We start from the raw sequence: 16,271 nt of genomic DNA on the forward strand, positions 1-16,271 counted from the left end.
GTCAACCTAAGCATATGCCAGAAGAGAATTAAACCTCGCTCTGCATTTGTGGTTTGAGAAGAAAATATTTTCTAACAAGAAGAGTTCTAATTTCAAAATTCACTGAATTCTTTTTTAAAATGTGTAACCTTTGAGGAGTGTTTCTTAGGAAACTATATTCTGCTATCTCCACTTTAAATCACTTTAAAGAGCCCAGAGACACTCATCCTTTATAACTGGTCTTACAAATTACATTAAAAGCTTTCAATTTTTTTCTGTAGTACAGCAGCAGACATCTGTGCCTTAAACAAAGCTCCCCACTGTACCATACACTCTTAATTTGTGTTTGAGATTAATTGACCACTGCAGAACGCATCCTTGGACTTTCTGCAATACATGAAATAACACTGGGTGAGGAGTAGTTATCCTGAGCAAGGCAGGTGATAATGTAAACCTGTCTGGAACATGGCCACAAATACTGCTGGCTCCTGGCTTTGGCTGTGTATGCTACATAAATGCAGTGGCATTTACACTTGATAAAAGGTAGTGCAATAAAAATGTACTTTTTTAGCATGCATTTTGGTTTGTGGAGCAGAGCTATAAACACTTGAAATAGTAATAGCTACATCTTTTTCTTCCCATAATTTATGTAGCCCTTGTATGGACTGTCCTTCTCACATCTTAAACAAAGGTAACACTCTCTAGGTGCTAAACAGAAAGCAGCAGCATAGGCAAAGGGCATGACTGTGAGGGGTCACTCCTGAATGAAATTCTTGGCTCTGCATTAGGCTTTCTATGTAAAACTCAGATTAATTCTGTTTTACAGATTAAGAATACCTTCCCACATCACCTCATGGTACGGTAGGGAAAAAGAAGAAATATACTTGTTACCATGATGTATCCAGACACTACTGATAGCAGAATATTATGTAAACAAACATATTCAGGAATCTTCAACTACATGTTATATCAACTGCTCCTAGAGTTGTCTGAACAAAACCTAGGCAAATCCTTAGTCAACTTCTGCACATGCACAGCAGTTCCACTGCTAATATTCTCCACACTTCAGAAAATGTCAAGACACAACCTGACCAAGTAATTTTTGAAGTTTTTCCACAAATTTAGAGCTGTTTAAAATCTAGCTACATGACCAACTTAGAAAATAATTCAGTATCCAACTCTGCAACAGTTCTCCAATCCTGCACAGTCACTGCTCTAATCTTGCACTGTCAGTTTTTAACAGCTTTAGCAACGAGTCATCTGGTATACATTTGCCAAGGCATTTCCATCATTGACACTTCTAGACTGAGGGAACCAGTTGAAAGCAGCAACATATTACTCACTCCTAACACTTTCCCTGTTCAGATTTTCTTGCTTACTGTGCTGAACAGGTGATTGTAGTTGTCCTGTTTCCCAAAAACCAGTATCTGCAAAATAGGTTGTGTATGTAAACGATGTAAACCTCTCTGTACACTGCATGATCTCCCCTGGATAACCCTTTATGGCATCAGGGTTCATCTAAAATAGAGCCTGTAATCTTTAAAATTGAGTGAATAGCAGTTTGGCAACATGCTAATTCAAGTTAATAAATATAGTATAAAACATCAGCTTAGATATTTTACAAGTGTTCTATCCTCTCCTAGAATAAACTTTATTGTAGTATTCAGATCAATGTTCCTCTAACTTAAGTATCTGAGGTAGTTAGCATTGTAAAAAAATGCAAACGAAAAGTCAAACACTAATTTAAGAGATAAAAGGAGAAATTTTAGTTAAAATACTTTACAATAAAATAATTATGATTATAAATCTCTTTAGTTAAATATATACACATTACACGGTATTCTAAAAAGAATGAACTTATTAAAGTTTCAAGCAGATCTAATGCACAAATTCACCACTTTTTCAGCTTAGACTGTAATGTCAGTTTAACATTCATAAATGGCTGTGTCAGACTAATGGCATTGTTTTGTGCAAAACTAAAAAAAATTATGAAAAAAAAGTCCTTCTGTTCCCACAGTTAATAGATAGAAAAGGTAGTTTACACATACACACACTTACACACACAAACTTTGATTGCATACAGAGGTTAGAATGACCAGCACTAAAATAACCCCCATCTCTACAAAATAATTAATATCTTGAATTGATGTAGTTTTTGAAAATTACAAATTTTAAGTGCTAGCAAATTGTGCTTTTAGGCAGCCACGTGGCCAATAAGGTAGATGTTGTCATAAAGGTGCCCTACAAAATCTTCACTAATATTCTGTGCAGCTCGTCGTGTATTTCGGATGAATTCCCTCTTTGACATTTTGTTCTTCACGTGAGGGCTTGTTAGATCAATCGAAAGGAGAATCAAAGAGTAACACAGTACATAAACTGCATCTAGACAAGAGAAAATAAACAAAAAAAGTTTAAAAAAGAAACTGGGATCATTAAAAGCATTTTTCCCTAAGAACCTTATGATCTTTGTCATCTAGGTTCATAACTTTATACATATATACATACACATATACATACAACTACTCAGAAGGGTATCCATAGAAATAAAATTTAGTATGGCAACTTTCAAAGTAATAATGACAGCACACTGCCAAATGAGAATTTACAAATCTCTTAATATTTCTACATAATCCAAAAGCCACTAAGGGCTTTATACATTTTCATTTAAACAGATTCCTGAAGTTTGTATAAACTAAAGCCAACATCCTGCAAAAGCTTATCTTTAAATATGTAAGCAGTTCCACTGCTAAAAACTGCCTCCTCCAACCACTTAGAAATATTTGTTAACTTGTATGTAGCCCAATATTCCCTTTCATTTCTGTGAGACTATCCACAAGGTAAAATGTTAAGTGTGTAAAACTCTGCAAGAGGAACTTCAGAAAAGAAAAAAGCTCAAAGCACATACAAAAATGGAAGAAAGATACCATGGAAATAAACCAAACTAATTAGCTAAAAAAAGAATCTGTATGTTTTTTGGGTTTTTTTTTCAACTGAACAAAATTTTCAACAAAATTTTTCAATTTTGTACTTTCAGATATACACATTTAGGTGCTGACTTTAAAGCTATCAGAAACACTAGCATCGTCCAGAAGTATAAAGACTGATCCACTGCTCATTTTTGCTTACCAGGGCTAAGGCCAAGCTCTCTCATCAAATCAGGATTACAAGCACAGAATCTGTGAGAGAACTTTGTTATGAGAGTTTCAAGGTACTCCCCACGCTCCTCAGGAGCATGAATGTGTCTGAAGAACTCTCTCAGTGCATTTGGCAAGAACTGATTTCTGAAGTTGTGCAGTGTCACAAGGTCATCCAAAACATCTCTCCTGGAAGAACAAAAACCCGTATCATTAGAAAAGTTTCTTTTAACTATTTAAATATGAAAACGTGTAGATGTTAAAAATAAAAATTAAAGCTTTAGAATAGTATGAGCTTTTGTTTTTGCTAAAAGGCAAAATTATCACTAACAGCACAAAGATAATATAAACATATGTTCTTTGCCTATTTGTGGCCAAACACTATAAAAGCATACACAAATCAGAACTCAAAGTTTGTATATATATTCAATGAAGGTCTACACAGAGGCTTTGATTCCTTTAATCTGTGACAAAACCATTAAAAAAGACAGTAAAGGGAATAGATTGATGCATGCCACACATTTTGATGTCTAAGTAGAAGCTTTTACAGGATTGTCTTGTTAAAACCAGGCTTCAGCTAGGCAAAATTTGCTCATGAAGTCCACCAGAATGTGATGTTCTCAAATGCTTTGCACTGAACACAAACATATATAAAAGATTCAGACCACACCTATATTGTCAGATGTGAAAAAGACGGTAGAAAAAAATTTGGAAGCAAATTTGAAGTGAACCTAAGAACATTTTCCTGTGTTTAACCTGATTTTTACCCTGCTTGTGAGTTTCAACATTTAAAAAAGTAGTTTTTATTTTTAGTGTCTGATCATACTCTGTTTATGAAGTGAAGATATAGGAGTCACTAACATTAACTTGCAATCTCATCCATTAAATGGTTTGTATTTTTATTATTGTCTAAAAGATTTGTAAATCTCAAGTTTTACTGCACAGGACTGCCAGTGGTGATAACATTACAGACTCTTTTTATTCCTTTAGTAGCACAGGCTGAAGAGGCTGAGAAGCAGGAGAGGATTCCTGTTGAAGCACTGTTGGCCCTTGGTTCTTCCTATTCAGGTGCAGTAACTATTCTCCTTCATGATACTGCCCTCCCCCAACCTGATGGCATGAGAAAGCACAGTGGAGACAGAACACCAGGCTACAGCAGGGACACAGCTCCCTTCTGCAGCTCCTGATGTCTCCAAGAGGCTGCTCCCTTCCCTGTCAGGAGGTGTGTGCAACTTCCAATCAACAAATCTCAGACAACCAATTAATAGTTAGATGATTCAACATTAGTTAAAAAGCCATCATCCCTTAGTAAAGTGATAATTACTTTTTCTGAATAAGATCCACAAGAAAGGGAAAAAAACCCCATCAAGTCAAAAAAAGCAGCAAAATATCTATATAAGATTTTGTGAGGATGTGAGATTTATCATTTACAGGTGGTATTTTTGAGGATTCTTATTAAGTCCTACAGTCACATAAATACTTGAACAGAGTAACTGTTCAGATTTAGAAGAAACATTACCTAGCTGCATTGTTTTGCCTTTTTACATCACTGAAGTGGCATCTCTACATTCAAAATATTGTTAAATGGGGCTGAACATTGAAAATTAATAGACAATACCTTAAGAGAAATTTTAATTACCTTTCATCAAGGTAGATTCTCAGCTTCTTCCAATTCAGTGTTCTTGTGCAAAAGATAAACTTAGCTATTTCTTTCGGTGAATCATCTAGTATGCCTTTGGACATAAAGTAGTTGACACCCTGAGATAAAATACAGGTACATATAAATATGTTTAATCTTCATAATGTATTTAGGAACAAGTATTGTACTTCACAATGTAGGACTGTAATCCTACGAATTAACTGGTTTGTTTTTCAGAATGGTTCGTCCTCCTCTAAATCACATTTCAACATGCAGAATACACTCTAAAATTATAAATCAAATGCCAAGAGACAATTTAGTGTTATGGTTGAGATTTTACATACAGTCATAGGAGAAAATTTTAAATTATGAACCCCATAATGAGCATGATGGTTCTTTAATAATTTCTTTACAGTGTATATCAGTATTTTGCTTTTCATACTATTGTAATAGTATTTAAAATGTTGCAGGGACCATAACTGTTAATTTCGTAACTTTTGCAAATAAGAAAATCTTAGCCATAATGTGTTTAGTCTTCAAGGTCTTTCATTAAAACAGTAATGTTCTCACATGTATACAATGTACCACATTCAAATAGATGCATTAAATGCATTTGTTTAAATGTGTAATAATGCAAATAAACACAAGCACGCTGATTTCAAAGCATAGGTAAGTATCAACATATATAAATATGTATACACATAAATAAGAACACTATGCCTAACATAAAAATAGTTTAAAAATACAGAATTGCATATAATTTATAGTCATGATTTCCAGAATTTTACACTTTTACACAACACACATTTCTTATAGAATAAACATGGCAAATTTAAAGTATTTCAGTGATATTCTGGATTCTCTCTGGTCATTGAAATATCCCAAAGCATAAAACTATTTTCCTTACAAACTTACAAATCAAAACCCAACTAATGGATTTTAAAAATGTTCACACTTTTCAACAGCAAAAATCTAAACCTGAGAATAACTAACCAAGTTCTTCCGATTCAATTTGGCAGGGGCTGGGAGCAGTTCTCAGCATTTGTTACCAAGAAGTGTTGCAATACTGAAGTACAATAGATCTTGACTACAGCATAAGGATGAAATGTAAAATGAGTAGGACAGTGCATTTCTGCATAGAATAATGTACCAAGCCCACAACCTAAATCACCTTTAAAATAAGTCTGAAATATTTTTTCATAAATTTTCTGATATCAAACTTAACAATATTTTTTAAGTCTGCCCTTTAAGTTTACATTACAGCTACAAAGATGTAGGGGCAACCTATCATTCGGTGTATAAACTAAACTTCCCAGTGCTCTTGAATTTTGTGTGGAAAAGAAATAAAGGGCTGAGTGCAGGTTTGGAACATTTTGTGAAGTGTCTTAGTAAAGCAAAATCTTAGTTGCATAAAGCAGGAAAATAGTTACAATATATGTTTAAGAACACAAATTAAAAGCCAAAAAACACGTGTAGTATTAACTGGCTATTTTTACCAATCCACAGTTTTTGCTTATATATTCATAGAAAAGAGCAGTTAATCAAGAAACATTTATTTTGTTTAAATAATGGCTTATAAAAATAAATAAAAACATAAAGGTTTTTAGATAGATAAACCAAAAAATCTAGCAGTGTTACGCCCCAATTTTAAGAAAAATCTATATTTAGGATGACAATGTAACATGTATTGCTCTATCATCTTGCATTTCAGTCCAAATTAGATCATATTTAAGTTTGTCCATAATATGGATGGACAACATGTTAAGTACTTTCTTGAGTCACAGCTAAGTAAGAAATTAAAAGTGGGAGATAACACGGATTTTGGCAATTTATGTAAGATGAGCAGCAGAATATCTCCTTTACATTTATGCCAAGTTAATGACATTTATGTGTTTGCTTCAATAAGAAGTATTAGCTTAAGCTAGTACAAACTGAAGCCTGGTGGGGACACCTTGAATAGCATTCCTGCTGCAATTAATAAACATTTCTGCAACACATCCAGAAAATACCTAGCATGGCATAGCAGAGGCAGGATGACAATTACACCTTCTTTAAGATAGTGGGTTTGTTTCCCTGTGACAGTAAATGCTGCAGTTTCTTTCTCATGCACTAACTTGCAACTCGATGTAGGATCTCCATCTGACAAGCTACAAAGTCTTTGCATTATTATTCTCTAATTCCTTTCTCCCCTACCACATGTAATGCTTGACACTATCTTTCCCTGTGAATGCGCTTTCGTCAGCTCATTCACAGGTAAACAGGGTATAAATAAAATATAGTTCACCACATGCCATGGTTTTTAGTTGCTTTTTCTTTCATCCTAAGCTATCAAAAATACTGTTTGCAACAGTAGAAGCCTGATTTCTCTTTTAAGTTCTTAAATTTTGTCTCACAGTAAATGAAATTTATTGACAAGATTTACAGCATGTCATTGAATCTGTTTTTCCTAACTCCGTAAATACTACCTTGAAAACCTCTCAGAACCCTTGCTTCAAATAAATCACTTTTGGTAGCTAAAATGGTCACTTGTGGCATATATACTAGCTGAAGTAGGTAGCCCTACACACTATTAAAACCTATGCTAAGATTACTTATCAGTCAGCTGGTGATTCTCTTAGGAAACATTTGACTGCAGTCAGGTAGGGTACTCTGTGCCATTATCTATCAGCTCTGAAGAGGCCTTTTTAACACTTGGGAAACATTGCAGAATGAGCACGTACACTATTTTTTAAATTCTACTTCAGAGGACTGTAATATTCTTAGCATTAGAGAATTAGGAAGGATGCCTTAAACCTTGCCTCTGTGGCAAGCATGTTCTCTCTGAATTTCAGACAGCTCTGGATAAAATATTAATATATAGAAATGCTGATTTAAATTATACATGCAAACAACAACTTTAAATATAGACAAACAGTAACAACAAAAGCCATGTGTTGTATTTCAGTATGTTATTTTTTGCAGTTGTTTTTTTTTCCTTGCACACAATGGTTGTTTTGCCAGCTATTCTATTACAGCACTGATACTCCTTGCTTGTTTTCTACCTGTTTCCAATAGTCTTTGGATTTGTTAATATACATACATGATCTCTAAAATTGAAAACTCTTCCTTTTAAGTGTTGATTCCATTTCTGCATTGACTATCTTCTTTGCTAAGAGTACTTTCAGAGCACTTCAGTACAGCAGTCAACATTACAACTTTTGTAGTTGCCTTTGGCACTTCTGTTTAGATATGCATAGAAAACAAACCAGACATAGCCTAAGTTAATGCACAGAAATTTTGGAATTGGTATCTAGTATAGTAGGGTCTCAACTTCTGCTGGTCATTCTAGGTAACACTAACATTATTAATAATAATTAGACACATATGGTATCATTGTTACCATTTTTCTAGGGAAGTACACTATCTCAATATATCTAATGGTGCATCTTCTGGAACAATGCAGAGTATTGATGAGATATTGTGTAATACAAATTTTCATGACTGTTTTACTAAGTTAGGAATCAAGTCATTTGGTGGTCCATATCAAGACAAATGTGGACACAATATGTAAGATACATTTGAAACAGTGTCTCTTTCACTGTATGCCTTTAAAATACAGTCTCAGTGATCCAAACAGAATAGCAGAAATTGCAAATAGAATGCGGACATATTTTTCATGTTACAGAGAATCCATAACTAATAATTTACAAGATTAAACCATTCTGATTATAATGTAGAAATATCAAAAAGTTTCAGCTCAATGTTGCTTTCCAACTTTTTTGATAAATCACACAAACTAATTTCTTTCCTCTACAACATACACGTACTTATACTATTCTTCTGACTGATAACTCAAGGCATCTCAAAAGTGGCTTGCTTAGTAGATCACTATGAAATAGGGTAAGTTTCAAAACTTTGCTTAGAAATACAGCACAGTAAACAATCCATCATCTACAGACTATCTATAATTAAAAGTCAGGTAAGATTTACACAAGTGACTAACACAAGTGGCTTTACACAAGTGGCTTTACACAAGTGGCTAACAATTTATAACCAGGAAAAGGTCAGAAAAACCTGGCCTCCCTGCCAAAAACTAAGGGCAGCTTGCAGAACGAGACAATCAGAATAGTGCAAAGACAGGTTTAGTATAAGCACTGTCTTACTGTACTTTATTATTATGCTATGCAAAGGAAATCTTGACCTCACTAAAGTCAGGGAGTTTTGGTACAGTACAGATTCCACAAGGTCCATAAAAATAAATGCTATTAAATAGATCAGTTAGAACCATTAAGGATGAAAAAAAAAAAGAACTTCTTTCCTGACCAGAAGATTGTTTGTACCTTTAGTTTCAATTTTAGCTACATAGCATTGATCCATGTAATAAACTTGACTAAATATTTTGTAGGGAGTTAGAAACTGGATACAAAACAATGGGAGGTAACTTCTGGTTGCTTACAAATTTTGAGTTATAAGCACATGAGATGAAATGAGCACTGCATGAGAAACATTTCACAAACACCATACACTCTTTAAAATAAAATATAGCAGAAATCGGGTAGGCAGATTAAACAACATATTTATATTCAAGTGCTAATACTAACGCTAACTATCCCCTCTCTCCAAAGAAACAACAAAAACCAGGTTCCAAAATCTTGTCTACAATGGTGGTGCCATATGAAAAAAACCCAACAAAACCAACCAACCAACAAAAAAAAACCCCAAAACCCAAACCAAAACAACAAAACCAAAACAAAACAAAAACCCCAACCCAAACATGCACTGGAGGTTTTTTTTTTTCAGATTACATGTCACTTGTTTAGGCACATCCTTTTAGCAGAATGTGAGCACCTGCTATGAATTATGCAAGCTCATGCACACAATCAACACGTTAAATTACAGCAGATACCACAACACCATGCACACAACAATGGCTAACCAGAGAATCCTACCACAAAGTGTGCAGATGCTCTTCCCTACCCCGTGAGCCACCGCTAGCTCTGGAGCTGTTGCTGTGGAGCCTGGTTACCCATTTTCATGACATGGGCGGTGTCCTTGGGAGAATCTTGCTCCTGTGGCTGTAAGTATTCCTATTTTTATAGTAATTTGATCAGGTCTGTTATCAAATGTAAAGCAGAGTTTGGCAGGAAATTCGGAGACACAATTTGTAATAGTGGAATGTCATATCATATGTTCCAGTCACAGTGTCCTTATAATAATAATAATAATTCTGCCAATATCACAGTTGTAAACAGTTAAAGCAACAGTATTTGTGAATTCTCCTGAAACTCAGGCCCTGAATGATTCCTACCAGGCTATGGTGCTCCACAGGGAGAGAGGAACAGAGCCCTTAGGAGATACCCTGAGGTTCTCATCTCTCATTGAAGCAGAGTATTTGTACTTCTATTGTAAAATATAACCACAAGAAGCAAGAGTAGCAAAATAAAGTTAATACCTAATTTAGGTATGCCGTAAGTTAGCTCTAATTTGCAGATCTTGTTGCCTTTAAAAATAATGAATCTTCTATTAAATGCCTTTTCTGAAGGCTCCAAATGCTTTAAAGATACCAAGATTACTTTAAATAAGGTTGAAATATAACAGCACATTATAAACTGAGATAGTTAAGTGAAAAAATTGTGTTAAAAAATTGACAGACAATGCTACCAGCAATATACTTGATGTATTACTGAAAACATGTAAGTTGCCTAAATATTACATCTACTTTGAAAGCTTTCACATTTATTATTAAATTTGTGAAAATTCTGCAGAAAAACAATACTAATCACTCAAGTGGCCAGGTGCTGATGTCTTGATGCTGTTTATCAGAGTTCAATGCAGAGTTCTACCAGAAACATTACAAAATACTCTATTTGTGACTGATAAAAGTAATGGTATCTTAATCAAGCAGAATATGAGATAAAGCAAGAACTTAAATGAAATTACATTATTGCAATGATTCACAGAACTGCTTTATATATTTTACCCCATCACACATTCACACTTTCTGTATCATATCAGCTGAGTGAAATTTGCTCCTAGAAGTGTTTCTTTTCATATCTCAATCCCTTTTCTACTTGGGATTTATTCAATTACCACTTCCATGTATGTGTGTAACTATACGCAGGAAGCTGACAGCATTTTTGTTCAGTACTGTGTACACTCTTTTCCTAGGAAACATGAAGCAGGAGTCTTGTTTTATACACAAAAGACTCTCTCTGCCACTTGGGCATTAACTGTCTATCTCCCAGGCAAAAGCTGTCTACTCTCAAACTGTTTTCTTCTTTGAAAGGTGACAGACTGAAAGCAGAAACTGACTTTTCCAGTTAGCTACATGAACTTATAAATGGAAACCTTTCAGTCTGACAAGGGATGGTTTTTTTTTTGAAGATAAATTTATATTGTTCTATTAGAAAAGATTATGCACAATAAACACCTACAGAAACTCAATCAAACTGATGTTCAGGATAGTTCAGCAGTAGATCTTTTGCATACTTCAAGATTTGCTCCTTGATAGTGGAAATAGGTGAAAATCCCCTACAAGAAAATGTGATTGCGATAGAAGTAATCAGACTTTATACCTCATCCTGCTTTGTCTAAAGTGAACCAAACTCAAGCTCTGCATTTTAACATTTTTATTAATGTAAGCTCAATGTTATGCTCTTACAATTCACCCTGTCTCTTCAGTTAGGATATCTGCCTCGTTCCTAAGTTAGTATGTGGTTATGAATTTCTGGCATCCACAGAAGTGTACAGGGCACTTAACAGGCAAGTCATGTAAATGATGTACACAGGTACAATACTCAAAAAAAAGACCAGGATACTGCTGTTGCACAGTATTAACCACCCCTACAGTAAAACAAACACTGATTAAAACTTTGCTTTTATATGGCTATAATTATAAAAAAGCAATCACAATTATTGTAACTGTTTATTACTGTCAGCAACAGTTCACTTACCTCATCAGGGTTGGCATTAAAGGTGAGACTGCCCTCATCTAGCTGCATATACAATTTTCTAAAAGAAAATCCTAGAGGCGGATTCTTATTGTATATAGAACAGTGACCCCAAGTGGATTTGCACAACCTATGAAAATAGAATTAATCTATTATAAAAATTCCTTTCCAAATTTCATGGATTTTACAAAAGCAAAATGTAACCAACACTGCAAAGCTAATACTTGAGCTATAGGAAAAGTTAGAAGTAGGTTACTGTAACAGTTATTAAGTCATTTTGCCACGTTTTTCTAAAATCTTCAATTATATGATTAATGTTTTCTTCTCATAGTGGTTTTGGTGTATTTGAGTGCAACATCAAAACCTATCCCAGTAGGTGGCATCATTATGACAACCACAGAGCAGAGACCTCTGGCACTCCTAGAACCTGAACACTGGAGAACAGTGACAAATTGTTCTCCTGGGGTACTGTGACAGATTAAAGCATTCTGTTTCTTTTCCTGTGCCCCAGTTGTGCAATGAATTGGACACTGTATCTGCACACAATCATGCCTTTAATTCAGCCCTTTCCCCATCTGTCCTTCTTCGCCCAACTCTTCCTCTTGTCCTAACTGGCCAGTCCTAACAACTAGATCCAGTCCCATCCCTCTCTATCTTCTATAACTTTTGAGCTTCTTTCCTTTTTATGCCACCCTGACTCCATATCAGTCTCATCAGTTTCTGTCTCTCATCTCACCTCCTTTGATGATACCATCTGCAATTCCCTTTCTACACACTCTAGATTCCTTATTGAACTGGTAGTTCTGCTTCAACGCACCTGCACAGTAACTAATTAGGAACAACGTTTAGGACCCAGCAGGTAGTCACTGGAGATATAGCAATGATTCTGTTTTCAATTCTGGAACCTGGGTCTTATTTGGACTGAGTTTGGAACTGCAACCACAGTACTTGCCAAAACTTAAACACACCCTTATACATGTGGAATAGTGAAGATTTTTACAGAGATTATGCAAATTGAGATTTTTATCTATAGCTAAATCAGGATCCATTTTCATTACCAAAAGAAATGTGGAATAAATGTATTATTTGGAAAGACTGCACAAAAAATGGTTGAACTGTTTTCCAGAATGAACTTCAAGGAAAATATGTATTTCCACCCCACATGTTAAGAATATATACTGCATGTAATTAAGAAGCTCTACTACAAGCTTTGGTCTAAGGAATTTATTTCTATTTAGGTTGGGTTTGAGACCAAGAACTGAGCACAGTACTATGCATATGGATAAACTTAGAAGCTTACTGGTATCCTTCACTAGAATTCCTACTCCTGTCAATAGAAGAGTCCCCAACAGCAGAACAATTGTGACTAAGAAGTTATGCTGCATTATCCTTTTGCTAGGTTCCAAAGCATGATAGGAAGGGAAGCTGCTTAATTCAAATGCAGCCGGGCAAGGAAACAGACGAGGGGAGGAAGAGATGTAGAGAGTAATGAAAGGTAAATAAACAACCTGAACAGCAACCCAACTGCTACAGTAGTAATACTGTCTGTTAAGGGAGAAGAAAATGTTGTGAAAGAAGTTAAAAGTTCTGCTGACCATCTAATCTAAAGATTAGTATGATTTCATGAGTGTTTCCTAGTGCTGTAAAACATAAAATACCAAAGAATATGTTAATTACATTTTGATATTACACTGTTTTATCTTAAAAATGTTCCTTTATTTATTTCCCAGACATACAAACTCTGCATATGTTATACATAAACGTGTTTCAAATGTTAGGCTGCAGAAATGTCATTTGAGAAAGAAACAACCTTTTCTTTCCTCCCTCCACAGCCATCTTCCAAAAACAATACACCTAATTTGTGTCAAGTGTAGTAGATGAGTTCTCACGTCTCTTCCTTTGGAAGTTTGGCTGAATAGGTTTGCTTGCTTAAGCTAGACAACTGTTCAAAGTTCAGAGAAGTAATGATACAAACACCTGAGATGTGCTTTGAGATAATAATACAAAAGTGAAGACAAGTCCCTGTCATGCTATCTCAAACACCAGGTGTTTAATAATACACATGTACACTTGTGCCAAGCATGCTTGTGTATGTAGCAATGTCCAGTAATACCCCATGCTAATTAGAAATCCAGAATAACACATTTTTAAATGATATATGTTTCCTCTATATAAATCTCATTTAACTTAGGAAACCTTTGCTAGGTTAGAAAGATGTGCTGAAGCAAATTTAAAATCTAATACTTTTTACTATGCCCAGGTGATATTTCCTTTTTCATGCTTACCCTTGCCAGAGGAGCTCATCATTAGCAAGATCCTGCCAGACACATGATGCTAGACAGAGATCAGTTGCATTCAGGTATGACAAAATGGTAAAACTGAGCTCTGGTGGCAACATTTCCAGGTTAATGAATCCTTCTTGTTCTTTAGATTTTCTTGTCTTCAGCAGGTGGTAGATGTCAATGCCTCCTTGAGCTTGTTTGCGGTGGCTCGTATTGGAAACGCTGTTAGCAGGTATCCTCCTACCATGCTCTCTGGTAAGATAGCCTTGTCCACTGTATCCTTGCTGCTGCAATTGCTGGTTTCTAGCAATTCTCCAGAGTCCCTGACCCATCTGCGAGCCTGCTGGACATAAAATCCAAATTAGATATTGACAGCTGTTTGTAAACATTTGTAAGACAGGCTCAGCACATAAGTCAAATTTTAGGACTGATCTGAATAGGTAGAAAGTGAGTTCTACCAAAGTTATGGTGCCCAAGTAATCAGTCTTCATAGGGCAATTGAAAAAATACTGAAAACAAAACCTATTAAAAGAACCTAGATTTTTTCCAAAAGTTTCCATGATCGAAGAGCTACAAAATTAACAATAAGCTTCTTCAAATAGTACCAAATATTATCTGTATCATATGCAAGTTAAGAAACCTTAGGCTTCAAAACATTTGGAATCTTCAGACTTCCTTCAAAATTTCATAAAAAGACCTTATTTAGAGTCAATGAAGGACTCTTTAGAGTCAATGACTGGATAACACAGTGACTGACACTGAAACAAAGTTTAATGACTTCAGTGATAATGCAGTAAGGATTTTGAGTCCTCAGACACAAGAGAATAAGTATCTTTTCAAGCTTTCATACCTACTAGCATAACATAAAGCCTTGATTATAAGATACTCACATACTTATACAGAGAATATCACTGCAGAAATAGTATAAAAAGCCTTTTTATAATGTAAAAAAAACCAACAACATATTTGCTTTTAAGGACAAACTGAAGAAATTTCACAGGAGAAACAAAATGAGACAGAATTTAAACCAGTCTAGGACCAGCTGCTGAAAATCACAAGCTCTACTATTTGTGTAGCTATTCAGCAGCTTATATGCCATTTGTTAGAACACATATAATTTTCCCAATCACGTAATTACTTTCAGCTCTGTAATAATCCAGGATGAATGCTTTCATAACGAAAGATGAGCAAACCCATTGTTATAAAGCCTTTTAAGTAACGACGTCGAGGACTATATTTTAAAATTATTTTGAACCTATATTTTCAATCTTCAGACTCAGTATACCACTCAAATGCATGTTTTCAAATGCCTAATAATGTAATCTTAATTGAAAACTCTTGATAGCTTGGCTGGAGTAGCTACCACAGTAAAAATAACATCGAGCTTGTTTATAAATTGCTGACCTTCTCTAGCTCTGTCTGCTATCTATCAAAGTCTGATTTAAATTTTAATTGTTTCTTCCTCATGTTACTTTGCTACTTACTGCATAATCAATTCTTTTGCAGTGTTGACAAGCATGATAGGATACTAAACATAATCTAGATTAATGCTGCATTAATACTGGATTCTATTTTATTAAATAAAAAACAACATGCACTCTAGATATAAACACTCTCCACTTTAGAGTAATTGAGTCCTACAGCTGCTGATTTGCAGCCACGATTCTCCCAACAGGAAAACGTTCCTTCCTTCGACGTAAGCCTACCGAAACTGAAGCTTCGTTCATAGCAGCTGGATTGCAACCGAGGCCTGCTGGTCCCCCCGGAACGTGAAAACCCTTCAATCCCGACTGCGGGCCACCAGGCTGGCGGGCGGAGGCACAGCCCGTCCCGCAGGCCCAGAGCCGCCCCGGGAAGCCGAGGCCCGAAGCCGCCCAAGGCCGCGCCGCGTCCCGAGAAGCTCCGCAGCCGAGCCGCCGCCCGAGCGGCTCGAACCCGCACAGAGCGGCACCGGGACCCGGCCTGGGCACAGCCGCCCCTCCCGGGGCACCGGCGATCGCAGCCGGCGGGTGCCGCCCCCCGGCCCCATTGGGCTGCTCCCGGAGCCCCGGCTGCCGATTGGCCGCGCCGCCCGTCCGTCCGCGCCGCGGAGGTGCCCCCGCGGGCCCTACCTGTGCCAGCTCCGCTCCAACCGCCGCCGCGACGAGCCCGGCCCGCCTGCGTGCGAGGGCCGCGCCGGGCGGGAGGGGCTGCGCGGGCCTGGCGGCGGGGACGGGCGGACAGGCCCAGGGAAGGAGCCTCGGCAGGGAGGCCGAGCCCGCCGCCGCCGCCCCGACTCCTGCCCGGGCAGCTCTGACGTCCGCTGTTG

At 36.5% G+C, this 16,271-nt stretch overlaps 1 protein-coding gene across 3 annotated transcripts; it reads right to left on the minus strand.

Moving 5' to 3' along the window:
* Nucleotides 1-1,721: 1,721 nt before the first annotated feature.
* FBXO8 (F-box protein 8) lies at nucleotides 1,722-16,250 on the minus strand. Of its 3 annotated transcripts, none has more exons than XM_054632878.2 (6): nucleotides 16,075-16,250; nucleotides 13,967-14,306; nucleotides 11,685-11,811; nucleotides 4,753-4,871; nucleotides 3,106-3,302; nucleotides 1,722-2,361 (listed from the first exon to the last, which is right to left on the minus strand). In XM_054632878.2, the coding sequence occupies exons 2-6, from the start codon at nucleotides 14,293-14,295 to the stop codon at nucleotides 2,174-2,176; spliced, it is 960 nt and encodes a 319-aa protein (XP_054488853.1). In that variant the 5' UTR covers nucleotides 14,296-14,306; nucleotides 16,075-16,250; the 3' UTR covers nucleotides 1,722-2,173. The 3 variants fall into 3 exon arrangements, with proteins under 3 accessions (XP_054488853.1, XP_054488854.1, XP_054488855.1); XM_054632879.2 differs by having other exon boundaries at nucleotides 13,967-14,303; nucleotides 16,075-16,249; XM_054632880.2 differs by lacking the exon at nucleotides 16,075-16,250 and adding an exon at nucleotides 15,670-15,816 and having other exon boundaries at nucleotides 13,967-14,303.
* Between the last annotated feature and the right edge of the window lie 21 nt (nucleotides 16,251-16,271).

This window comes from Agelaius phoeniceus, chromosome 4, assembly GCF_051311805.1.
Source record: "Agelaius phoeniceus isolate bAgePho1 chromosome 4, bAgePho1.hap1, whole genome shotgun sequence".
Classification (NCBI taxonomy): domain Eukaryota; kingdom Metazoa; phylum Chordata; class Aves; order Passeriformes; family Icteridae; genus Agelaius; species Agelaius phoeniceus.

Bases quoted from the DNA above. Each gene is read 5' to 3' on its own strand.
- FBXO8 (XM_054632878.2), bottom strand. From the start codon at position 14,295: ATGGGTCAGGGACTCTGGAGAATTGCTAGAAACCAGCAATTGCAGCAG. The intron at 3,303-4,752 runs GTAATTAAAATT...TTGTTCTTCCAG, and splicing joins AGAATCTACCTTGATGAAAG to GAGAGATGTTTTGGATGACC. The intron at 2,362-3,105 runs GTAAGCAAAAAT...TCTCTTGTCTAG, and splicing joins AGAGCTTGGCCTTAGCCCTG to ATGCAGTTTATGTACTGTGT.